Source organism: Vidua chalybeata, chromosome 20 (genome assembly GCF_026979565.1).
Source record: "Vidua chalybeata isolate OUT-0048 chromosome 20, bVidCha1 merged haplotype, whole genome shotgun sequence".
Lineage (NCBI taxonomy): Eukaryota > Metazoa > Chordata > Aves > Passeriformes > Viduidae > Vidua > Vidua chalybeata.
In genome coordinates, this window is record NC_071549.1 from 8,485,097 (window position 1) to 8,511,659 (window position 26,563).

At 39.7% G+C, this 26,563-nt stretch overlaps 1 protein-coding gene and 1 non-coding gene across 8 annotated transcripts in view; both read right to left on the reverse strand.

Annotated features, from left to right (window-relative positions):
• TEX14 (testis expressed 14, intercellular bridge forming factor) overlaps positions 1-26,563 on the reverse strand; it is a 33,890-nt gene that overhangs the window by 4,166 nt on the left and 3,161 nt on the right. For 4 of the 7 annotated variants that reach the window (XM_053961213.1, XM_053961208.1, XM_053961212.1 and 1 more), the window contains exons 2-26: positions 24,248-24,362; positions 23,355-23,520; positions 22,197-22,333; positions 20,959-21,046; positions 19,840-19,970; positions 18,171-18,284; positions 16,411-16,534; positions 14,976-15,154; positions 14,385-14,536; positions 13,481-13,671; positions 13,155-13,290; positions 11,910-12,862; positions 11,147-11,247; positions 10,077-10,156; positions 9,255-9,500; positions 8,586-8,686; positions 8,187-8,300; positions 7,733-7,823; positions 6,905-6,995; positions 5,489-5,551; positions 4,315-4,439; positions 3,432-3,622; positions 1,530-1,581; positions 959-1,030; positions 183-260 (exon numbers count right to left, since the gene is read on the reverse strand). In XM_053961213.1, coding sequence (XP_053817188.1) covers positions 183-260; positions 959-1,030; positions 1,530-1,581; positions 3,432-3,622; positions 4,315-4,439; positions 5,489-5,551; positions 6,905-6,995; positions 7,733-7,823; positions 8,187-8,300; positions 8,586-8,686; positions 9,255-9,500; positions 10,077-10,156; positions 11,147-11,247; positions 11,910-12,862; positions 13,155-13,290; positions 13,481-13,671; positions 14,385-14,536; positions 14,976-15,154; positions 16,411-16,534; positions 18,171-18,284; positions 19,840-19,970; positions 20,959-21,046; positions 22,197-22,333; positions 23,355-23,520; positions 24,248-24,362 — 3,891 coding nt within the window. Of the gene's footprint in view, positions 1-182; positions 261-958; positions 1,031-1,529; positions 1,582-3,431; positions 3,623-4,314; positions 4,440-5,488; positions 5,552-6,904; positions 6,996-7,732; positions 7,824-8,186; positions 8,301-8,585; positions 8,687-9,254; positions 9,501-10,076; positions 10,157-11,146; positions 11,248-11,909; positions 12,863-13,154; positions 13,291-13,480; positions 13,672-14,384; positions 14,537-14,975; positions 15,155-16,410; positions 16,535-18,170; positions 18,285-19,839; positions 19,971-20,958; positions 21,047-22,196; positions 22,334-23,354; positions 23,521-24,247; positions 24,363-25,330; positions 25,351-26,563 lie in introns of those variants that run through there. The other 3 variants (XM_053961214.1, XM_053961207.1, XM_053961211.1) reach the window with 3 other exon arrangements.
• On the reverse strand, positions 25,482-25,695 carry LOC128798347 (small nucleolar RNA U3). Its single transcript, XR_008434402.1, has one exon. It is a non-coding gene; the product is annotated as a small nucleolar RNA U3 (small nucleolar RNA).

Consider the following 26,563-nt stretch of genomic DNA (forward strand, 5'->3'; position numbering starts at 1 on the left):
CCCGTGGACTTTGGAGGGAACACACAGGGAAAGGCAGCAAACACTGGTGGGGGCACCAAGCTAAAAATTGCAGCTTATTGTTACAGCTGAACACACAGTGAGGAGGACTCAGAGGCAGTTTGCAGCGAGGCAAAAGGAATTTTCTATTTTTAATCTCTACTTTGGGACTGTTAGCAACCAACCATTCATTTCCACTCCGGAGTCTTGCAATCCTATCCCTTCCAAGTCTGGAGTGATGGAATCTTGCTGCTTTAAGTGTTCTGTTAAAAACAGCATTATTTCCATATTGATCTAGGTCGACTACACACTAAAGTACCATACAACTTTATCCATCCAACCCTAGAGGAAAACCTGCACGTGATTTAGAATTATTTTATATATTACCCTACAAACTGCCCCTGATATTACTGATGATGCCAATCTCCACAGGTTCTTGTTTTGGTGAATGAGTCAGGATGGACATTTTAATTACCCCAATGTCTGGTGTTAATTTAGGAAGAGCTTAGTGATGGATAAGCAAAGAAAACTCTTCTCCAACACCCTCCCAATGAAAACCACACGGAGTTCTGACTGGATATGTGTGAACAAAAGAAGAAATGTAAATCACTGAGCTCTGCACAAACACCTGGGGGGTGCAGCTGCCTCCTCTAATGGGGAACACAAATTGCTCCAGGACACCTTTGAAAAATTCAGTGTACACCAAATTCCTCTCTGTGTTAAACTCCACCTGCACTCAGTGTGATGTCAGCAGCAGCAAGGAAACCACTCAGAGAAATGCAGAGGCTTCAAGAACTGCCAGTTATTTAAGCTGTTGATCATTTAAGCTCTTGATCTTCCTAATAATTGACTGCAACTAATTTGGAAGCTCCAGTGTATTTTGGCAGTGAATGGTTTGGGAGAAATCCTGACTGAGCACAGCTGGAAAGCCTCCCGCAGTTTGGGGTGAAGTGCCTCTTACCAATTTCATCCAGCAGCTCTTGGGCTGGTGGAGGCAGCTCATCAATGGAGGGGGGAGATGCCTCTGAGAGTGCTGAGAGAGAGGAAAAAAAAATTCTAGTTAATTAGCAGTGATTAATCCTTAATAACTGTGACATAAGCTTACGCTCTGATAGCATCTTGCTTACATATTTCATTTAACACCCTGCACGAGCCTGGCTCATTCATATTTTATCAAATGTCCCTAAATAATTCCATAATGGAAAAATCATTTCGAGCCAGACTTGCACGTTCAGCTCTCAATGCTGTATCAGAAATCTGAGGCCAGTAATATTTACACTTCAAACAGAGGTTGATTTAGAGGTCAGAGTTCTTAGTCTGCAGGTGCAAACACAAAATCCATAACCTAATTAGCACCAGCAGTACATGGTTGAGTGCTTAGCTATTTATCCCTCTAAAAACAGACATCCAGGAGCAAGAAAAGATGGAGAAAAAAAGGAAAAATAATTAATAGACTGCTGAATTTCCTTTCAAATCCATTTCTCTGTTTATTGAACCATTTATTTTGGCTGGGGCCGGGATAAAAGACTTACCAGGTGCCTGCCTGGTGCTCCTCAGGGATGAAGCAACTGGTGGCAACCCAACCTGTGTGAGATCAAACAGAATTAAATACAAGAAGGTAAATTGAAAAACTGCTGATCTTCAATCCTCCCCTTCAACATCCTAAATCCAAAATGAGGTAGAACCTTCAATTAAAGCCTGAGCTGACCATTAAATTTTAAACTAAGCTTTTCAATCAGTCCAGAATATGAAAACAGACTAAGACTGATGCGTCAAAAATTTTGCTTAGATTGCTGTGCAGTCATATTTTAGCTGGGAGATACCATCAGCTAAATAATCTTTATTTCAACACCCTGAACGGACAGTTGGATGGGAATTTTCTGACTGGAAAGTTCTGAGATTTCTTCAGTTCCCATTCTCTGCTTGGGATCTTTCACTATTAAAGCCAGGCACATTTGTTCATCAGAAGAGCCCCCCCAAAATTAAGAATTTGTAACCAGAGGCAAATCCCTCAAAGTGGCACTATGCACTTAATTCTGGAATAAGATTTTGGACAAGAAGCGACAGCATCAGCAAGGCCACGCAGGGCAACTCTGCCCTGTGAATGAATTTAATGAATTCCAAGTGTTCTGGCACTGGAGCAGCACGACACAGACCTGCCTGTGTCAGGTCAGCTACACAATGAGCGCTCGCTGCCGCCGTGCCTGAGCAAACTCTGATTCCAGCTCTGAACCACAACCCCAGCAGTGGAAATAATCAGAAAGGTGAAAAGGCAGCTGTTTTATATAAAAGTGCCTGCAAAGACAACTTAAGATAATGCTGCGGCTCAGGAACACCTTCAGCGCCAAAAGGATCAGTGGAAATCGCTGCAGTGACCTTGGAAACTCGGCACTCCAGAGAGAGGGGTTTTGACAGAACAAGGCTGAGGAGATTGGGCACATTTAATGTGCAGGAAAAGGACAAACCCCTGATCAAAGAGCTCATTCAACCCACATTTCGTTGAGTCCATTCTGGACTCTGGCCGGAATCCAGTCCGGGTTTTCCCTTTTGCTGAGTCCATTCAGGATGCCATCTGAAATCCAGTCCGGGTTTTCCCTTTTGCCGAGTCTATTCCAGACTCCGGCCAAACTCCAGTCCGGGTTTTCCCTTTTGCCGAGTCCATTCTGGACTCAATCTGAAATCCGGCCCGGGTTTTCCCTTTTGCCGAGTCCATTCCGGACTCCGGCCAAAATCCGGTCTGAATTTTCCCTTTTGCCGAATCCATTCTGGACTCCGGCCAAAATCCGGTCCAGGTTTTCCATTTTGCCGAATTCATTCCAGACTCCGGCCAAAATCCAGTCTGGGTTTTTTCTTTTGCTGAGTACATTCCGGACTCTGGCCAAAGTCCGGTCCAGGTTTTCCATTTTGACCAATCCATTCCCGACTCCAGTCAAAGTCCAGTCCGGGTTTCTCTTTTGCCGAGTCCATTCCAGACTCCATCTGAAATCCGCTCCAAGTTTTCCATTTTGCCGAATTCATTCCTGACTCCGGCCAAAATCCGGTCCGAGTTTTCCATTTTGCTGAATTCATTCCGGACTCCGGCCAAAATCCGCTCCGGGTTTTCCCTCCTGCCGAGTCCAGCGGAATCCAAGATTCCAGAGGCTGGATGCGGGAATTCCCTCCAGGAATTCATCCCATCCATCCAGGGAAGGGCCCCTTGGAGAGGCCAACGTGCCCCAGCAAGAGGAACCCAAACCTTGGTGAAAGGTTCTGAAAATCGATCAGGATTTCTGCCCCTTCATCAACAGAGCCACCATTCCAATCCACTCACAAAGACCTACAAGCATTTCTCTGCTTGCATTGCTTTTTTAATGAAAGTACTGCTAAAAATATTTTCAAGGAACGTTAAAAGAATATTTAAAGAAACTCCTGGCCTAAGTTATTTTCTGACTTACAGGCTCTTTCAGTGCAAATGGGCAAACTCTTGGGGTCACCACTGGAATTTCCACGCTCCTCTCCCCTTCACAGGCTGTGGTGAAAGTCCTGAACGCTGTGGAGGAGGTCTCTTGAGAGCCACAAAAGGAAAAATCTGAAGAAAATTCACGGCACTGTTTGTATTTCTCAAAGGCCAATGGAAATTTTTCCTCTAAAATTAAAAAAAAAAAAAAAAAAACACAGGGACAAAAAAAAAAAGGCAAAGCTGGAGAATTATTTTTGGAATTTTTGTATCTTTAGCACATTTCAACAGAAGCAGAAAAATGTTTAAAGGGAACAGGCATTTGCACAAGAGAAACTGTTACCCATAAAAGACCAAACTGATAACCCAGGAGTTCACCTCAGACAAAACTTGGCCAACTGAGAAATCCCAGCCACTGTGTTACACCAAAATATTGAAGCACAAAGCAGATTTTAATTAATTACTGTAAATCACTCCAGCTCAACAAACATTTATCATGTTATTCAACTTGTTGTAAACATTCAATCCATCCTGAGCGCTTATCAAATTGCCTTTAAAGTGCTAAAATCCACATGTATCAGCTCAAATTTAAATCACTCAATTTCTGATTGATGAAGGCTGCCAATATCTTCCAGAAACCTTTCAGGCAGCCACATTTTCAGCTGTGTCCCCTGTAAATTCTCCTTTGGGACAGTGAGATTCCCAACAACAGGGACAACAGCATTTCTCGTGCAAGCATTTCTGCACAGAGAAATGGAGCTTTTCATTCACCTCGCTGATTTTTACATTAAAAAAAAAAAAAAAAATCCTGGCAGGAAAGATCTGGCACAGAGAGGAGAAATCATTCCCTGAAATCCTCTTTTTCCCCCTGCCTGCATTACCTGAGCCCAGGGGGGTGCTGACACTGGTGGGAGCGTGGCTCAGCCGAGGTGTTTTGAACTCCACACCCCTCTGGAAATTCTGCTCACAGGGGATGCTGGACAAATCCTGAATATCTGCCACGGATCTGAGTTGTTGAGAGATGTTCAGACAGTTAGAACAGCCACTTCCTGCACCTGTGAATCACCAGATCCTGCTGTTTGCAGGGTCTTGAAATTTTAATTTCGTGCAGTCTTATCCAGCTCGCTGGAATGGAGGGAGGGAGATGTTCCCTTTGCAACTTCCCACAGGAATCTTGGGAGGCCCAAAATCACCGTCCTCAGGAAAGTTGCAGAGGCAGAAAAGGTTAATTATTTGCTTCCCTTTCCTTTCCAGGATTTTTTTAAATCGTCCTCCTATAAAACCAGCTCAGGAAGCTGCTTCCAGAAAGGGCAGGAACTCCAAATGTGAACCAAAAGGTAGGAAAAAAAAAAAAATCCCCAAAGGCAAGGGAAAAACCTCAAGGGTTAAGAAAAATTAATGAGCCATTAATTAAGACTAAATGTAGGCTTTGGGAGCACTTAAAAGAATGACTCTGATAAACTGAGACTGCTGAAGGCACTGACAAAAGTGAAAAAAATGAAATGCAAATTGATCAGATTTTGGGGAGATCCACCCTGGATTCCATCATCCTCAAAGGCCAGGGAAAGAACAGACACCTCCTGTAAATCAGTAATTTGATGCAAATCTCCATCAGCTGTAAATATAAATTCACTTCATTAGTTGAATCACAAACATTCTCTGCTAATTTATTTTTTTTTCCCCCCTGAAAATCACAGGACTATTTCTGTGATAAAATTTATTTGGCTCCGCACGAACCATTTGCTCTTTAAAGTGATTTTATTTCCCTGTGCCATATGGAGAGAAGAAACGAGGAATCCTCACACTTTAATGGGAAAGAAGCACACCCAGATGAGCACCAAGTTAATTACTTCAGAATATGAAAATATTTCCAGCTAAAGGACAACTCTTTTTTTTTTTTTTACACCAATCTCCCAACTTTTCACAGGAAAATAATCTCTCAATACTCTGAGGAGTTTTCTCTTGGGCTCTCCCATCTCCCTGTCTTGCACCACCACAAAATTTTGGAGTTAATGACCAATTTGCTCAAGTTTTGCTATAAAATGTGGCTCTTACACATCTTTTTCTTGGCATTCTTCCTGTGGCTCCCACAGCGTCGCTTCTCGTGCTGCATCCAGACTGAAATGAGGGAGGAAAGGTCATGTTCACCCTCAGAAAATGATGGCAATAGAAGGATTTGGTTTCCTTTTCCCTCAGGAAGTTTTAAGCACTCTGAGGGAGACTGCAGCTCATAAACACTTTTTTGCTTAAAACCTTAGAAGGTGGAGACTGGTAGGAGAAAAATGTCATTTTTAACAGATCGAGGATTTGTTAAAACTTCTAACTGACATTTGCAGCTTCAGAACAAAAGTGCAATTAATAAAGTGAAATTAATGAAGTGAAATTAAGAAAATTTGGTGAAATTAATGAAATTAAATACAAGAAATCAAAAGCTAGGAATACCCACCACTCCACTGTTTCATCATCCCTTGATCTGTCTCAGATTGTGACAAGCCCACTCAAGGTCAAAGGGGATTAGGCAGATGCTCAGAGAGCAACATCCCCTCTGTCCTGCTGCCAAAAGTGAAGGGAGCACCCAAAACCATTTTTTTAAATCCCAAAGCCAAGAGATTTCCACTGCTGGTGCTTCCCTTTGGCCCAGGGAACTCAGCTCCTGGGTGGGGAGGAGCCCTGACAGTCACAGCCAACTTCTGCCCACGCTTATAAAATATAAAACATAAAAATATAAAAAATAAAGTATAAAAATATAAAACATATAAAATATGAAATATGAAATATGAAACGTGTAAAAATAAAATATTAAATATAAAATATATAAAAAATAAAAAATATAAAAAATAAAATAAAATAGAAAATATATTAAAAATAAAATAGAAAATAGAAATAATAAAATATAAAAATATATAATATAAAATATAAAAAATATCAAATATAAAATTAACAGGACAAAAAACCCTCCTGTTTTTCAGAGGAGGCAGCCAAACCTCCAGGAATTCAGAGACTGCCAAAGCTGATGTTACCCCCAGGCAAGATCCAGTGAATATTCCTGCCCTGGGCTGATCCCATGGGACTGGGAAAGGCAGGATCTTCATGGCACTTCATCTCCACAACCAAAATTAAAGCAGATGACTGAAGCTTTAATTTGAATTATCTTTGCTCTGTTTCAGGCTGTGGTTTATCAGGAATTGTGATATGGACATGGCTTTTTTTTTTTTTCCCATTTTAGCTCCCTCATTAAGGCAAAAAAAAAAAAAAAAAAACCACCAAACTCTGCAAATGACAAAACCCCTTGAGACCTGTGAAAATCCCTTTTTGTATTTTCTTAGCAAGGAGCTGAGCTATGTAGATAATCATTAAAAACCACCACTGGCATCCTATTTGAATATTAGATATGTAAGCAGAATTAATGAAGAGAGCACACTTTAAAAGCTAATTTATGCCTGAAGGGACAATGAAAATGAGTTTTTCTACCTGGCTCCAGGCATTTGGCTCAGCTGATTCACTCCCAGCTTGTTACTGCCACAGCTCTGTGCTGTTGTGCTGCAGAATAGTATTTTTCCTCCTGAATACAAATAACAAATGTTCCCTGTTACTGCCTTTTGCAAGCACAAAAGAAAACAACCCAACTCATTGAACAGGAAATTGTGACTTTATTAATTTTTTTTCTTTTTTTTTTTTTTTTTTGTCTGAGTTTTTTTTTTTCTGACCTTTGTTATCAAGAGACAAATGTGTTTTAAAGATGTCTTTTCATCAACCATGGCACAGCTGCCAGACAGGCACTGAGGCACTGGGGAATATCACAACATTTACAAATTTGAGCTAAAAGAGACAACAGAGGAAGGAAACAATGATTCTTCCATTATTCTGCACACGCACTCTGACAGCTCTCACTGTTTTTAAGCCCAAGATCCTCCCAGCAAAGAGAATATTAATGTGTAAATACAACTCTAATTCAGTTTCCAGCACCACAGCAAGTTGCATAAAAAGATTAAACTTCGCCCCAGGGTAAAAATAAAAAGGTTTCAAACAAGTGTTTTTTTTTTTTGTTTTGGCTTTTTAACTGAAACCACAGCAAGGATGTGAACACTGCATCTGAAATTATTTCAGGCACTGCAAGGCCCAAAGCAAAATCCTAAGTGTCCTGAAAAAAATAATAATTTTGGAATGAGAGGAATAAGAGATCAATTGAGCCTGAAGAATGAAGGTCCAGCCTTGTGACAGGAGAGCTGCTGGCAAAAATCCCAATGCAACAACTCCGTGTCCCTGACTCAGGAGTGCTTCAAGAAAAAGGACATTTACCTGGAGCCTCAATTCCTGATGCTGCATCTCCAGGTAATTTCTGTAAAAATCCTGCACAAACATCTTCTGCTTTGCCCTCAGCGTTTGAGGTCTGAAAAGGGGAAAAAGAGAAATTAATTCCATTTTTGACAGAGCAGCTGCAAAGGGCAGGACAACCCTCCCAGGATGATGTTCCCAATAATGGGAGAGGAGAGAGAAACTTTTCAGGGGCTCACCAGCAAACAGCCCAGACTGGATTGAGCAGTAAAATAGGAAAGTTTTGTACTTCCAGAAATTAATGATGATTAATTTGCTTACTCTTACCTAAATCTTTATTTGCAGGTGCTATTTTGAAAGAAAAGAATAATCATGGGGAAAAAAAAATCTCCCATTTTCCACATCTCTCTTCAAATCAAATGGGAGCACAATTAAACCACATGCTGTGTAACTTATGTCCAAAAAATGTTATTTTTACCTCTGGTTCTGACCTTCCCTCAAGAGCAGGAGGAAGGAAATAATCAGGAGTGAAGAATTCTTCAGTCACATCAGGAGGTGAATTAAGGGAACAATGTAATTCCCTAGAATGTCCCTGTGAAAGACATCATCACCTGAGATGATCCCACTCTCTATTAATAAAAAATACATATTTCAGCCAAGAAAAAACACTGAAATTCTGAAATTCTATTTAATTGTTCACTGACTTTCAACCCACTTCCTGCTCCTTGCAGGTTTATAAAACAAAATAACAAAGAAAAAAAAAAAAAGAGGAAGGAGGAGGGGAATTGTTACTCAGATCAGCTCAGGATGCAACACCAGGCTAAACTTTTCCACGGATAAGCAGCTGCCACTAAATTCCCTGGATTTCTGTACATACTCTAGAGAGATTCTCAGCTTGCTGAGGAAGGACTGAACTCTTAGGAATGGATATTCCAGACTCTGCTTGCTCATCTGGTGCTGGGGACTGGCAGCTCCTCCCTAGGATGTCAGAACGGAACAAAATTATTAACTAAAAATAATAAAAAAAATAAAGATGTGAAGTGAGTGATCTGAGGCACTGCTGGAATATCAATGAGAGCAGACAGTGACACTAATTGTCTGCCAGGAACACGGAGAAATAATGACATTTAAATGCTCACCTCGTTAATTAATATAAGCAGGGGAACCTTGCCCTGTTCCTCTCTAGAGAACTTTTTCAAAAGCTTTACCCACTGAGCTGCTGCAGAAAAAGCAGCTGTGTGGTGAGACTGGAAGAAATAAAAGTGTGATAGCACTCTCAAGGCTCTGAAAGCTTTGGGTTTCTCATGCTGATAACAATAATCAGTGGTGATGAAGGTCTCCAAGCTCATTCCCTCCACCTATTAACACCTAATACTCATTTTTATGCCCATCAAGGAGTGACTGACTTGCTCTGAGGGCAAAGCTCTGGATGATAAAATGGACAATTCTTGTAAAAAAAACAAACAAACAAAAAAAAATCACAGAAGCTGGATTGGAAATGGAAGGAGACAAAAAGAGAAGAGAGCATTTTATTTCTCAGCCTCACCTGTGGAAGTCCTGAGTGCAGGCTCCAGATCACTCTCCCCAGAGTCAGTTCTGTCCTCAGTGCCCAGGTGCCAGGGCTCAGCAGCCTCACCTGGCTGCCACCCACACCTCTGCTGCTCCTGCCTTTGCTGGGGGGTTTCCTTGACACTTTCTGCTTCACTTTCAGACGTGCATTCACTGGCAGGGTAGGGACAGCTGAGCCCCAGCTGACCTGAGGCCACTCTTCTGGCCATTTGCTTGACTTCAGCTACGCAAAAAGAACAAAATTATACAAAATTACCACTTCACACCACAGGATCTGGGCCTTCAAAGCATCCTCTGTGTTTCACTGTGCCTGCAGACTTGGAAATGCTAAGGTTAGAGCTGGCAGCACCATGAAAAGAGCTAAACACTTGCTTTTATTTTAAATAACGCTTTAAACCTGCATAAATTCTCACGGACAAGTCTCTGCAGGAACAGTTTGGTTCTCTATTATCCATGCCCGTGCTGCCATCCACTGGGCACTGCCATCCCTGCCCTTCCTGAATCCACACCCTGTCCAAAAGCAGGCTAGAAATCCCCTCAGCTCCAGAAACCAAACCACCTCAACGTGCCTGGGATTATTTTGTGCCCAGAATGTGCAAGACACAGGATCCCACTCACTTGGGTTCCATCCAAGAACAGCCTCACAGAGCTTCAGTAATTAAGGCACAGAGACCTTTCCTTGTGTGCTGAGTTTAATGCACTGCACTGCAGCCAGATTTCTGATATTAATGCTGATTTACTCCTGATTTACCACTGATTTACCCCTGATTTACCACTGATTTACCACTGATTTACTCACTCCTCCATCCCGACTGCATCACCCTCCTCTTCTCACTGTTTTTTTGGCTGCAGAATTCCACCCTTGGTTTTGAATGGCACCTGCAATCAATGATCATGAAATGCACAAACTATTTTAGAGCCTGAGCATATTGTGTCAAGTATTCCCCAGCCAGGAAAAGGCTCCAAGTTGTTTTAACATTAATTAGAGCACGTGTGCTCTCAGCCTTTTAACAACCCAGCAGAACCAGCAGATTGAGCTGCCAGGAGCTTGCAGAGCACAGACCTTTTTATTATTTTATTATTAGATTACTTTTATTGTTTATTTTTGTTATTATTATTTAGGTCTATTCTGGATTAACCAGACAAGCTGTACATTCAACTCTGCATCTCAGAGCTGTCAGCTGCCTCCAGATGCTGCAGCTCCAAAAACACACCATGGGTGATGTGGGCATTGTTTTATTGATCACAATTTCAGACCTGGACAATGACTCTCCCACCAGAGTTCACTCCCTGAGCTTCATTGACCATGAAATATTTCTGTTCTAACCTTTACCAACAGGTCTTTCTGATCCAAATGGATCATGGATTAATTTTAAAACTGCAGCAGTTTTTCTGATTTGACCAAACACTGAAAGAAGTGGCTGTCCCCCTCTTTTCCAACATGAATCTGCACAAGTTTTGCCAGGTAATTTCAATATGTGCTTTCCATTCCTGCTTAAAAACACAAAGAGATGACATTAAAAAGTATTTCTGCTGGGAACTGAAGGAGGCTGTGCCCAGAGAGAGAACCTTTATTCACACCTTCCCTGATTGCTCTCCTCAGACCCTGGTACAGTTTTGGACCACTGACCTCCATCCCAGAGGCATGTGAAATCATTTTTAACAGCACTCCTTAACACAAAGTGCCCTGTCACAGCAGCTCTGCAGCTGACAATGACTCACAGCAGGCTCCTCTCTGCACAGATGGCTTCTGCCATGCTGAGGAACATTTAATGCCAGCCTTGATCCTGATGTGCCTCCTCTGACAGCGCCTCTTCTCCAGATGAACCTGTCAGAATTAACTCTTCTATGAATAAGATCAAAACTCACCACTTCTCCTCTTCCCTTCTCGCTGCAGGATGTGAATCAGCTCCTCTCTGACACTGCAAGTTCAGCTTCTGGCATCTTGCAGCCACGTGTGGGAGGAAATGCTGAAATGAGTCCAACAAGCCATGATTCAGCACACACTGGGCATCCTGCTAATTGCTGCCTGAGCTGGCACCTCAGAACAGGACAGCACAAACTTTATTCCCTGAGTTTTATTTTAGCTGCTCTGCTCAGGACAAAGGATGACAACTCCAGCAAAAACTCTGCCCTGGATTTATAGCAGGTTTCAGGTGCAGGCAGGCAATCAAAACATGCCATCAAAACATGCAGCTGCCAGGGGGATGAGTGGACCTGAATGACTCAAGATTACCCTCACAGGAGAGATGTAACTGAATTTCTCTCTTTCTCTTTGGTCCGTGTATTTAGTAATTAAAGTGATCCAGAAGCTCTTCCCAATAACAGCTTAGGCCTCAACACAAAGCAGAAATATTTCTCCATTGGCCTTTTCCCTGAGATTCCCGTCTCCATTTCAGTGCAGGATTTGGATTTTAACCCTACCCTGAGCCACTGGATCAGTATTGTCCTGGCAGGACTGGAGAGCAAGAGGAAATAATTCAATTGCACTGCTGAGCTGTCTTCACTCCTGTATCTAATGCACATTTGGAAGGACAGACTCATCCCTCCTCTTGGACACCACCCATCCCTGCATCTCTTTGCCTGCTAAAGAACACAGAAATGATAACCAGGCCCCTGCTCAACACTTTACCTCCTGGTTTGGGTTCACTTCATCATCCAGCCCTTTGCCCACGCTGCAGCCCGGATCACGATGGGTGGTTGCAATTTTTCTCTTCCACTTCTCATTCTGAATTGCCTCTCTTTCCTTGGCTGCCTTGGGAACAGCCTGGAGGCTGTCTCTGCCTGGTGCCTGACACGTTATTGGTGGTGGGATGTAGTCCCTGGATGGTGGAGCCACAGCCTGGTGTAAAAAAATATCAACTCCAGAAAAAGCCTTCTTGGTGTTTTGGGAAGGAGCATCAGACCCATCCCAGTGTCTTCCCTGAGAACTTCCCTTAGGAAGCAGATCCATCCTGACTTCCTGGAGCAGCCTCTTCTGCTTTGCCATGGCCTTCAGCCTGTCCAGCTTCTCCTCTGTCCTGCTCAGGGAATCCCCTGCCTGCTGCAGCAAGCTCTGCATGATCTTGAGGTTCAGGACGCATCTGCTGATGTGCTGCTCGCTCTGGGAGGGGCTGCTCAGCCTCCTGCCAGCATCTCCCCTCACCTGGGACAGCCCAGAGGCTTCTCTCACCCTCTCCTCTTCATCCTCCTCCTCCTCTTCTTCTTCCAGCTCCAATTCCTCCTCCTCTCCAGTGAACTCTGTGCTGGAGCCTGAGGATTCCCCTTCCTCCTCACCCTCCCACGGGCTCTGATCTTCCTTTTGCTGCCTTTGTGCATCCTTCAGAGCCTGGCCTGAGCCAGGTCCTCCTTCCAGGAAGTCCTGGGGACCTTCTGGATAGCTGGCCAGGATTTCATTCATTTCAAAGCTGCACAGGCTCCCATCCACATCACTCTCACTGGAGGGAGAAGCTCCTGTCTGGAGTTCAGAGGAGACTTCGGGACTTCTGTCCTGCACAGGGGGCTCTGCACTGGCTGCTGCCTCCAGCACCACCCCAGCACTGCTCTCCCTGGGGAAAACAGAGTCCTTGGGGGCAGAAAAACCACCTGAAAAATTCAATTTGAAACATTAAATCATTTCTCCAGAAACCCGACAGCCGTGCTGCTTTTGCACGTTGAGGACAATGAGTTTTGGAGATTTAGAAATTCCACGAGCAGCATTTGGCACCTCCTGAACAAAACAGATTTAGAGTCCTGAGTCTACACTAACAATGAAGTGGCAGCTAAAATCCAAAGCCAGCTGCTTCCTACCTTCAACCTACATCATAAAATCTGTGAGTGCTCCCATTTGAATGATTTCTGCCAGACTGTTGTGGACTGAGGAACACATGAAACTCACCAGCCTTGCTCATCTCTTTTTCCTGGAATTCCACTGTTCTCTTCTGGAAGCTAAAAGCTGATGCCCAGCAGATGTTCACATCTGCAAGAAGAGCAGATCTCTGTGCTTTGGGGCCACTTTCAGATTTAACCAAGTCCTGTAAAACAAAACAAAACAAAAGGAATAAAACACAAAATTGTATTTGTCAGTTCTGTGTCCCTGCCTGCTCTTCTGAGGGGGTTCAGCTCCCGGAGCAGAACACTGAGTGCTGGATCACTTCCTCTAGATTTAAGCAGGATCTGAATGGACACAGAATATCCATCAAAATCCAGAATGCTGGAAATCACCTTCAGGTCGTTTTTCAGGATATATTGAATATCCTGAAGCTTCATGGAGCGGTTCCTCTGTTTGGGCTCCAGCCCTGACTTGACAACATCATAATAGAGCAGGGGGAGCCTGACATCTGCTTCCAGCTGCTCCCCTGAAAGGATGAGCTGCTTAACAGCTGAGTCTTCCACACCTTTCCAGGGAAGGCTCTCTGCAAGACACAAGTACAGATTTTAAGTCCCCAGCTGTACATTAATATTAATTTTAAAAAAATTACATCATTTCCTGATGTAATAAAAATTTTAAAAAATGTGATAAAATAAAATGTTATAAAATTAAAAATCACATTATTCCCTGTCCATTCCATATTTTACAACTTGAAACAAGCACTGGCATCTCCTCCCTGTTTCCAACAGAGGATGCTTTCAAGGGAGCTGACAGAAATATCTAGAGGAGAGTGACACTGCAAACAACCCTGCACTGGATTCTTCATTGGGATTAATTTTTAGGGTAATTGTTTATCCCATTTCACTGTCAGAATAGTCAAAGTGAATGCAGAACAGACATTATCTGTAATAACAGCTACAATACATGACAATAACAGAGTAACATTAACTTATCTCTAACTTATCACAGAGATCAAAAACATAAAAGCTGTTTCAAAACAAGCTTGTTTTGAACACTGAAAAGACTTAATTGAATGTTTTGCTGTGCTGGTAGGAAGAAGAAAAATAAACAGCAGAAAACCACTGTGCTTCTCTAATACCCACCATTAATTTCATCCCTTAGCCACACAATTTTAAGTTTTCTGATCACATTTTACAGCAGTCCCCAGTAATCTTTGTTATTGTCATTAATATTTGGGGTTTTTTGCCTGGTTTATGTTTTAAGTTAAACCATCCCAGCCCAAATCTGTGCACTCACCTGTCAGGGCCTCCTGCAGCACTGCACAGAAGCTGTAAACATCAGATTTGACTGTGCCAGGTTTCCCCAGGATTATTTCAGGGGAGCTCCAGCGGAACAGCTGGGCTGGGACAGGAATTCGGGTCAGGTCACTGTGCTCTCCACTGTCCTTGCTGCAAAAAGGGGAAACAACTGTAAATCAGGACATACAGCACACTCAACTACAAGGTTTATATTTAGGAAAGAAACACCTGAGTGTGCTTAAAGTTTAGTACATAAAAGGTTCAGGGCATGTCTGCAAATAGGAATGTGCAGCAAACGTCTGGGGAAAGCAAAAACTCCTTTAACGACTTTGCAACCAAAAGAACTAAAAAAGAAAAGCTGAACTTTCCCCAACAGGAGCTTTCCAAACAACCATGGATAAAACACAGGAAGTCTGTAAAAAAAAAAATTATTTTCCAATGTGTCTAGGGGATAATTTCAGTAATAATTCACTGAGATGAAAAGAAATCCTCTTTATCCCACCGGTGTCAATGAATTAAGCACCAGTCTAACGAGAGGTGCTGGATGTTCCACCCCCCATTTGACAGCAACCCTGAGGAAGTTTTTCACCTCTGGATCAGGTACTCCAGGTTGCAGAGCTTGCCCTCCCCCGAGGACACGATCTGGATGGCAAAGGAGGAGAGGGAGCGGTGGATGAAGCCCCGGGAGTGCAGGAAACGCAGAGCGTCGAGGATCTGCAGCAGAACGTGCACAAGGGTCTCTGTCTGCAGCACTGGGAACTCTGCACGCTGGAATGGAATGGAATAGAATAGACCATAATATACAATAATATAATATACAATAATATAATATACAATAATATACAATAATAGAATATACAATAATATAATGTAACATAATGTAACATAATGTAACATAATGTAACATAATGTAACATAATGTCATATCATATCATATCATATCATATCATATCATATACCATAACATAATATACCATAACATAATATAATATACCATAACATAACATAACATAACATACCATAACACACCTTAATATAACATAAAATAATATATAATTATATTATAGGATACATATTATAAGATATAATTATATTCTTAGTCTTGTATTATATACTTATATTATATTATTATATAATGTATATAATATAAAATATATTATATAATACCTATCACATTATTATAAAATATATAACTACATTTTATTTTAATATATAATATATAATATTAGAATATATTATATATTATAGATATTATTAGATATTATATATTATTTTATATTATATATTTTATATATATAGTGTATAATAATGTATAATGTATAATAATATATGTTATACATATATAATGTATATATAATGATGTATGTATATAATATATATGTATAATAATATATATTATAAAATATAATATATATTACATATATAAAATATAAAATATATAATATATGTTATATATATTTAATATATTATATATATTAAATATATATCTTTTATATGTATATATAATTATATTATAATTATATAATTAAATAAATTTAGTAAAACAACGCCAAAAGCACCCAATTTACATGGCAGGCCTCTAAACTTGAGGTGAGAGAAAGTTATTGTTATTTCTTAGGGTTGTTATTTGGTGGAGAAGGCAGCAAATGTGAAATTTATTGGAGGAAAAAGAGGAAATTTGTCTATTTGTTCTCAATGCCAAACCAAGTAACAACACCTTAAAAGAAGAGGAAAATATCAAATGACAACAGTAAAACACAGATTTACATTTTAAAGAATTGATTAAATTTTTTTTTAAAAATGATTAAATTTAAATTTAAAAAATAATTTTTATTAATTTAAAAATTATTAAATCTTAATTTGAATTAATTAAACTAAAATTTTAAAAATTTAAAATTGATTTTTGAAATAGGAAAAAGAACTAGAAACTCAGATTCAGACTGAGGAATTTGTCTTTTTGAGGGAAGATGTTAGTCACTAAACTTCGGATTAATTATCATTTAAAACGGAAGCATTGCAGTTACCCTTTCATGGAGGATGCTGTAGAGAGAGCCAAAGTGAACCCTCTCATAGACCAAACGAGTTTTCTCCAGGTCACAGGACAGACAAACAGACATCAGCTGCAGCAAGTGAGGGTGCCGGAGCTTGCTGCAAAGGGAGAGGAAAAATCAAATTTGCAGGGCAAATCTGAGCTGAGAAGAAGCAAAGTCCTGCCCTGCTCAGCGTTTTTAGCAATATGACATCAGCGCTGGGTTTTCACTGGAACACATTTCAGTGTAAATGCATTTTTTTAACTGAAATACTCGATTTTAAAAGATCAGGAGTGGGAAGAAAATCTGTATTTCTGATCTAGAAGTGCAACCCCAGCCTAACACTCCTGAGAGGTAAATCCCATTCCCTCTCGGGGTTCTGTGCTCAAGATCACCCCGAGATGGTAAAAAGTCTTTTCCTCCCAGCCCCGCAGCCAAACAAGTCCAGATGTGTCGGTTTTGCTTTGTTTATTTTCTCTCATCTATAACATTCTTTCTCTGACCTGCTGAGCTCTGTCTAGCAAGTCAAATCGTGGCGTTCTCTCTGCCCTCTGGGGCAGTGTTTACATTTTATACCATGAACCACGTGTGCTTTATTTACAATTAATTCCCAATACCCATCACCTATGTTGGACAGGGTGTCTCTACTCTAAACCAATAAAAAGTGTCACCATCACAGTGAAAAGTAGGGGACAAGAAGGACAAGACAACGCCCAAATTCTTCCATCTTGCCTCCTGAGCCCCATTCTAAAAACCCCCAAAATTCTACTTTTTCACCCTGTGTTGCATTAACTCAAACTCTTGTGACCTGTAAATCTTCACACAAAGTTGGCAGTTTTTTCCACTGGCTAAAATGGAAGCCACAGGTGTTTTTGACTTTGTGCCAAGGTCTCTGAGCCCTCTGCCAGGGTCTGGAGGCAGCCAGGGCAGCCAGAGGGATGTCCTGGGTTCCCACAATTCCCCTGATGATAGTAAAAGGGTTTTACAATCATGGGGATTTGGGGAGTTAGGAGGAAAGTTAGGCTTAGGCCCTGGGAAAATACCCTGGGAAAGTATTGGCCTTGTCCTTGCTAGAGCTGCACCTGTGCAGCCAGCATATAATAAATGGTATAATTGTTAGATATGATGATTGTTTAGTAATTAAATATAATTACTGTTTAATCGTCAGAATAATCATGAGAAACTGTGGCCAGGGGCTTGAGAAAGACCACGAGAAACTCAACGTATACAAAAGGCCAACAGAAGTTTAATAATTAATATGTAAGTTCTTTAACGACAGAACATAAAATACGTTCAGCTCGAAAGTGGAGTCAGATTTGGGTCCGCACTGTCGCCCTGGTTATCAAGAGTTTTCTAAAGCCTTCTGAGTTTACATTCTTGTAGAGAACTTTCTCACACAACTTTCTGTAAATAACCTATTGTTTTGCATTCTTTCATAGAGGCGGAGAAATTTGATGTACAGGTAGTTTGTCCAGTGTCGTTGGAGAGGTGGCACGTTCACCCTCCAATCCACTGGCACCTTTTGAGAACTATAAAAGATTGGAGTCAGAAAAAATAAATGAGTCTCTTCATCGTGACCAAGGCTGTGGTGCATCGTTTTTGCTTGTGTCATTTGGTGACACTTGCACCCCCGATTCCCAGAGCTCTTCAACGAAAGCACCTGCACAGGATCACATCCCGTGAGGATGCGTGCTCCCGAAGGCCGGCAGGGAGATAAACCCCATCCCTCCCATGCCCCAGGGCTCCTGTCCCACCTGCTGTGCTCCTGCTCTGCCAGGAGGAGGTCGGCCAGGCGCAGCTCCCAGCTGCTCGGCTGGGGCTGGATGCTCAGCTCCTTCACCGTCACCCGGCTGCCTCCCCACATCAGGCTGCAAAGAACAAGAGCAGCTTGGGCCAGATGCTTCCAGCTGTGTTTTCCCTCCTTTTTTTTTTTTTTTTTTCCCCCCGAAGTTATGTGGTTATTTACCGAGAATTTTGTGATTCTCGCCAAGCTCTGGTGCTGCCTCCCACTGTCAGGAATTCCAATTTTTGCTCTTTTAAACTGGGAATAAACTCGTCCTGCTGAAGGCTGATGGAGCAGGGAAGGTTCCCTGCCCAAAATCCCACCCCTTCCACAAGGAATTCCCTTCAGCAAAGGCCATCAGTGACACAAATCAAGAGTTTTGGGGAGATTAAATCACCAATTTGTCAATTCTCTGGCAGCCTCTGAGACACAACCACTTGCTTAACACACAGTAATTAGACAATACCATAATTTTGTAATTATTTCCAAGAATTACAAAATTATTGCAATTTGTAATTGCAATATTTAAATTAAAATAATTACAATATTTATTTAATTAAAGCTTTGTTTTATTTAATACATTTACATTAATAACAATATTTACATAAATGTATTTGTTTGATTTATTCAATTACCTTATTTGTAATTCCAATATTTTATTTAATATATGTAAAATATAAATTGACTGAATATTGTTTATATATAAATATAAATAATTATTATATGTATTTATGATAGATATTATAATTATTACATACATAGTAATTATATATAATAATATATTATATGTTAAAATATATATTATATGATATATCATATATATAATATATATTATGTATTATAATATATAAAATATAAAATATATAATATATATCATATATTATATATAATAATTATTATATATTTAATATATAATATTTTAATATATTTTAATAATATAATATAATATAATATAATATAATATAATATAATATAATATAATATAATATAATATAATATAATATAATATAATATAATATATTTAATATAATATTACAGCATTTAACATAATATATTGTAATATATTATATTATAAATCAGCCGGCTCAGCTCCCCCCATGGTCTGTGTCTAGGAGAGGCTTGGGCTTGCTTTTACTTTTGCTTTTACTTATTAGTTAGTTTAGCTAACCAGTCCAATTTTTACCCTGGACTGTTTCTTTTTTCCCTTCCCTTTCCCTTTCCTGAATATCATCTGAACCTGCTCTAGACCTAAACCTGAAAAACATCAAGGAACACCAAGAGTCTACATTTTGTGACCTGCAGCAGCCATCCCCAGCGCCGGAGACTGATAACTAAACAACCACTCCCAGAAGAGACTTTCTAAATTTGTCATCTCTTCAGAACAGTAAAAAAGTTTTGTCATCTGGTGTTATTTTTTTTTTTTTTTTGTATTAGAGAGTGTTTTTACTTGTTAAATAAACAAGTTTTTTCCATTTCTCTCTAAAAAAAATCCTTCCCAAACCAAGTAAAAAAAGAGCCGTAAGGAGTTTGCTTTCTAGAGGCTCCTTCCAGAGGTCCTCTCCCAAATTTTGCCCTAAACTAAGACAAGCAATTTGCAACAGACACAAAGAGGGGCTAAAAACCTCTTTAACTCCACTCACTTGGTCATGGTCATGTAGGGCCCCACGCGGTAAGAAAACGCAGGCTCATCGTCAGCCTGAAGCACATCTTTGTCCCCGATAATTGGGAGGGAGGCCAGGTAGCCCAGGTGGCCACTGCCCGCCAGGTGGAACTGAAAGAGGAAAATGCAACAGCTCCCCAAATCCAGCCAGCTCATCAACAAGCTGAGCGCCAGGAAATCTGAAAAATCACTGCCAAAATCTGAATTTCCCACCGCAGCTGGAACAGGGAAAGCAGAACCAGTCCTTAGGAGCTGCCAGAGGTGAATTGAGCGGGAATTTCTGCTGTTCCAGCCACCAAAGGAAGGACTGAGTATTTGTGCTCTTCGTGGGTTCTTCCCCCCATCTTTTCAGCAGAAATAAGGATGTACTAAAGGTTAAAAAGTTAAAAATAAGAATGCACTGAAAGTTTAAAATAAGAATGCGCTAAAAGTTAAAAATAAGAATGCACTAAGTTAAAAAGTTAAAAATAAGAATGCACCAAAAGTTGAAAAGTTAAAAATAAGAATTCACTAAAAGTTTAAAAGTTAAAACTAAGAATGCTCTAAAGGTTAAAAAGTTAAAAATAAGAATGCACTAGAAGTTGAAAAGTTAAAAATAAGAATGCACTAAAAGTTAAAAAAATAAGAATGCATTAGAAGTTGAAAAGTTAAAAATAAGAATGCACTAAAGGTTAAAAATTTAAAGAATGCACTAAAAGTTTCAAAGTTAAAACTAAGAACGCACTAAAGGTTAAAAAGTTAAAAATAAGAATGCACTAAAAGTTTAAAAGTTAAAAAATAAGAATGTACTAAAAGTTGAAAAGTTAAAAACAAGAATGCACTAAAAGTTTAAAAGTTAAAAATAAGAATTAACTAAAAGTTAAAAACAAGAATACACTAAAAGTTAAAAAGTTAAAAACAAGAATGCACTAAGATAAAAAGTTAAAAATAAGAATGCACTAAAAGTTTAAAAGTTAAAAACAAGAATGCACTAAGTTAAAAAGTTAAAAATAAGAATTTACTAAAAGTTAAAACCAGCACTGATAATTACTGTGAGGAACAGAGATTCTGGGAAGAACGTTCTAATGTCATTAGCAAATCCCTCCCCACAGCTCCTTACCTTCCCAAAACCAAAGCTGTAAATGTTCTTGGCCACACTGGCTCGTCCTTTCAGTTTTTGCAATTTACCCAGAGGACTCTCAGCGTTTCTAAATACCAAAACCAAAAGCAATAAAAGCAATTTATTTACTCCAAGGCTTGGATACAGAGAGAGAAGGAAATAAAAAAAAAGCAGAATTTCTGCCAGAAGCCTGCATTTGACTGGTCCCATGCATCTAATGCGGACGTCAAAATTCCAAATTATTGTGCAGCTCATTAAAACTTTTTAGATGCACTTTTATGATATGTATTTATTTATTTAAAGCAAAATAACCAATAAATATACATACACACACAAGGTATATCCTGCACTGCTTTTTTGTTCACAAGTCTGGATTTTTCCCAACGTGTATCTGACACAAAAACTCCTGAACCAGTTGGGAACACCCCAAAAAAACATCTGCAGGGACCTTAAAAAGTCAAAAACCAAACTATTTCCTGCTACCACTTTAATGCTACTAAAATCCAGTGCTTTTAATGCTGGTTTCAAGAGCTTAATTAATAAAGCTTGTCTTAATTTAATGGTCTTAAATGTCTTAATATAGATATCTGTATTAAATATCTTAATACAGATATTTAATTTAATTGTCGTAAATATCTTAAATCATATATTTAAGTTAATTGTCTTAAATATCTTAATACAGATATTTACCACTATCAAGTTTCTATTTAGAACTGCCACAACAGAAATAAAATTAATCAAAGTGGATTTAATCTGCTAGTGTCAGAAAGATATAAGAACTTGCTAATTTGAAATTATAATATATAAAATATATATAAAAATATATATAAAAGTTAAAATTATATAATATAAATACATCATATATATTTATATTATATAGTTATGTATATAATATAATATGAAAATAATGCTATAATATAATATAGTTATATATCATAATATAGTTCTATAATCATTATATATAATAACATAATAATTCTATAACATAAATATATAATTACATATATTTTATCTATGTAATACAATTATATATCCATATATTATATACTTATATATAATATCTAAATATATTATATCTTAATATATAGATATAATATCTATAATTTTATATATTATATAAATATATAATTATATAAATTATGATTAGATAAAAATATATAAAAAATGAGAATTATAACATATAATTTAAATATTTTTATTTTAAAATAACAGAAAATGGAGGTAAAATCTCTAGTTACCCTTGGACAAGGGCACCAAACCTCGAGGGGCTGCAGATCAAGGCCTTTGAGGAGCCAACTCTCCTGAGCAGATCAGAGGGAAGATTCCAAATGGCAGCCTGCATGTGCAGCGTGCACTGCTGGATGAATTCCAGCATCTGGGCAGGAGGGGGGAAAACAACAAAAACAGAGCTTCAGAAGGAAAAGAAGAACCATTTAAAATTTGTGAATTAAATTAAAAATATTAAAATATTTTAATTGTTGTTGTTGTTGCTGTTGTTGCATTTACATATTTACATTTTAACTATTAAAATATTTAAAAGATTTAATTGATGACTTTTAAATCCATCAATCTGGACTATTGGTCACTCGCACTGGATAAATTCCAGCATCTGGGCAGGAGGAGGAGGAGGAAAAACAACAAAAACAGAGCTTCAGAAGAAAAAGGAGAAGCATTTTAAATTTATGAATTAAATTTAAAATATAAAAATATTTTTGTTGTTGTTGTTGTATTTAAATATTTACATTCTAAATATTAAAATATTTAAAAGATTAAATTGATGACTTTTAAATCCATCAATCTGGACTATTGGAGTAATAACGGGTCACTCGCAAAATCAAAATGGGCACTTTGAGAAAGGCACTAAAGAGAAAACCAACGGAAGGAAAATGGAACAAAAGCTGGCTTCAAGCAGGCGACAACACTGGAAAGTTCAGCCACAGGAAATTGTCATTTCAGCTTCCTGGGCAGGAAATTGTCATTTCAGCTTCCTGGACAGGAAATTGTCATTTCAGCTTCCTGGACAGGAAATTGTCATTTCAGTTTCCTCGACAGGAAATTGTCATTTCAGTTTCCTCGACAGGAAATTGTCATTTCAGCTTCCTGGGCAGGAAATTGTCATTTCAGCTTCCTGGACAGGGAATTGTCATTTCAGTTTCCTGGGCAGGAAATTGTCATTTCAGTTTCCTGGACAGGAAATTGTCATTTCAGTTTCCTGGGCAGGAAATTGTCATTTCAGTTTCCTGGGCAGGAAATTGTCATTTCAGTTTCCTGGACAGGGAATTGTCATTTCAGTTTCCTGGGCAGGAAATTGTCATTTCAGTTTCCTGGACAGGAAATTGTCATTTCAGCTTCCTGGGCAGGAGGAGCTGTGAGAAAAGGGCGGAGCACGGCGGTACCTGAGCGCCGCTCTCCTTCCTGCCCGACAGAGCCCACGCCTGGGCGCTCCTCCCCTCTTTGTCGTGGGCCCTGAGGTCTCCTCCTTGGTCCAGCAGCTTGCTGAGGATGCCCCGGCTCCCCGAGAAGGCCGCGGCGTGCACTGGGGTGCTCCCGTCGTAGCAGCGACTGGGGAACAGCACAAAGGGGTCACAGGGGGGAAACAGCATGGCTGGAGTGTCTGTGTGCACCCAGAATAACAGAATAGAATAGAATAGAATAGAATAGAATAGAATAGAATAGAATAGAATAGAATGAAAAGAAAAGAAAAGAAAAGAAAAGAAAAGAAAAGAAAAGAAAAGAAAAGAAAAGAAAAGAAAGAAAAGAAAAGAAAAGAAAAGAAAAGAAAAGAAAAATAAATAAAATAAAATAAAATAAAATAAAATAAAAATAAAAATAAAATAAAATAAATATAAAATAAAATAAAAATAAAAATAAAATAAAATAAAATAAAATAAAATAAAATAAAATAAAATAAAAATAAAATAATATAAAATAAAATAAAAATAAAATAAAATAATATAAAATAAAATAAAAATAAAATAAAATAAAATAAAATAAAATAAAATAAAATAAAATAAAATACAACCTGACTTTAAAAAAGTCAGAAAAAAGAGAATTATTTCTATAAACAAAACAAGAAAATTTAAAAAAAAATTATTTCTATATTTAACTCCGAGGAGCTTTGGCTAAATAAAATACCAACGTGCATCTTAAGCATTTCTTCATTTATGCGCAGTGTTTCACAATGACTAACACAATATTGACAATGACTAACACAATATTAACCCACACGAAGGTTAGTTTTAATTTTAATTTAAAAAATAATTAAAAAAAAAAAAGTTTGAAACTTAACTGATTGGCATCCGAGCCATATTCCAGCAGCACATCCACGATTTTACCCAGCCCCAGCAGCGCAGCAATGAACAGACAGCTTTGGCCCATGGAATTCACAGCATCAACAAAAACTCCTGCAAGGAAAACCAAGATTCCAAAGTGCTGCTTGTTTTTAATAAAAACTGGGGGCTCATCGCTGCTCGGAGCTGCTGCAGGCACGAAAATCCGGCAGCAAAAATCGAGAGGGGAAAAAAAAAAAAGAGCAAATGATATTTTATTTGTGACTTTCTGTAAGGATTGAAAACATTGCTGAGTCCGCGAGGATTTTAAATAAAGGATGTGCAGGGAACAAATGGTGCTCGCATGTGTTGTGTAAGGAATTTAAATTGGAGAGATGGAGATGTAAGTATATATATAGCCATGAAATATCTATATATATATTCACTAAAAGTTAAAAAGTTAAAAATATAATTTTTAATCTATATGACCTACATATATGGATATATATATTCATCATCTGTATAAGTACAGATGGATATATAAGTAGAGATGGATGAGCATATGTAACATAGGAGGCCAGAATGAATAATTAAGTAAATTATTCTTTATTAATTACTTATTAATAAATAATATCATTATTATTATGGTTACAATTACTATTATGATTGTGATTCTTATTAGTAATCTTATTATATATATATATATTATATATATATTATATTTCTACTATATATTTTATATTATATTTCTACTATATTAATCTTATTATATTTATTGTTTCTTAATAATAAATAGATTTATTAATTATAATGAATTAATAATAAATACATTTTAAAATAATACATTTATTCATAAATGTACATATAAACATATAAATATAATATATTTATGATTTTTAATATTTAAATATATAACTACAATGCAATAACTAATAAACAAACACTAACTTATTAATAAATTAAGTAAGTAAATGATTCTTTAGTAATTGCTCAGAGCATGGCGCTGGTAACGCCAAGGTCGGGGGTTCGATCCCTGCGTGGGCCTTTTACTTAAGAGATCAACTCTGCGATGTTTGAGAACCCTTTGCGATTTCCAACATTACTTTGCTTTTATTCCAAATGATTGATTCCCATCCGGAATCAGCAAGCGGGAGGGCGACGACGGCGAAGGGGAGAATGATTTCTCACAACACCGGCGTGATTCGGGAACTCGCTCTATTTTTTAACCACAATAAAAAAAAAAAGGAGCCACAAACCGCTCAGCCCGTGTTCTCTCCCTCCCGAGCCCCACCGCGGGGGCCGGGAACGGTCATCAATGGCGAGCGGCCCCTGCCCAGGCAGCACCGCCCGCCCGCTTCGCGCTCAGGAGAGAACACCTCGCTCCTCCTCGCGGTTTGTGACGCCGATCAGGGAAGATCACTCTCCTCTAGTGACCAACTACAGAAATGATCCCTGAAAGTATAGTCTTAGCCCTGCCCCGCCGCCCGCGCCCGGCCCTGCCGCCGCCACCCGCGCACAGCACGCGGCGAGCGCAAAGAGCGCGCCCGCGAGGAGCGGGCGCGGCCCCGCCGAGCCGCCGCGCCCGCGGGAGCGCGCCCCGAGCCCCCCGGCAGCGCCCGCGCCCCGCGGAACGGCCGCGCGTGGAGCTGTTCGGGAGCGCGCCGCCTCGATTTGCATGTTCTGCCGCCGCTGGCCAATCAGAGCGAAGCGCCCGCGCGGCCCCGCCTTCCCGGCCCGGGCCGCCGCCGCCGCCGCGCGGGGCCCGCGACACGGCACGGGAGGCGGGATCGCCACCGCGCTGTCCCCTGCCCCCGGCTGATGGGCACTGGGTCACAAGGAGCCCCCGCAACGCTGCGGGATTTGGGAAAGAGTCGCTCGAAAGCCGCATGGAGGAAAGGGGCCCGGGCACGCCGCTCGGGAGCGGGCGCGCAAGAGCGGGCAGTGCGCCCAGGTGGCCAAGAAGGCCAACGGAACGTGGCTTGGATCGGCAACGCTGTGACCAGCGGGACCAGGACAGTGACCGTCCTCTGTCCCCGGCACTGGTGAGGCCGCACCTCGAATCGTGCGTCCGCTTTTGGCCTCAGCACAAACACAAGGGCGGTGAAGGGCTGGAGCGTGTCCAGAGAAGGGAACAGACTGCGGGAAGGGTCACGGATCTGATGAGGAGCAGTTCAGAGAGCTGGGGGGGCCCAACCTGGACAAAAGGAGCCTCAGGGGGGACTCTCACCCTCCCTGTCGCTGCCTGAAAGTGTGGATATTCTCAGCTCAGTCAGAGAGAAAAAGAGGCTTTTTCTAACCAGGCGAAAGCCTGGAAAACAGCTGGGAAAGAATGTAAA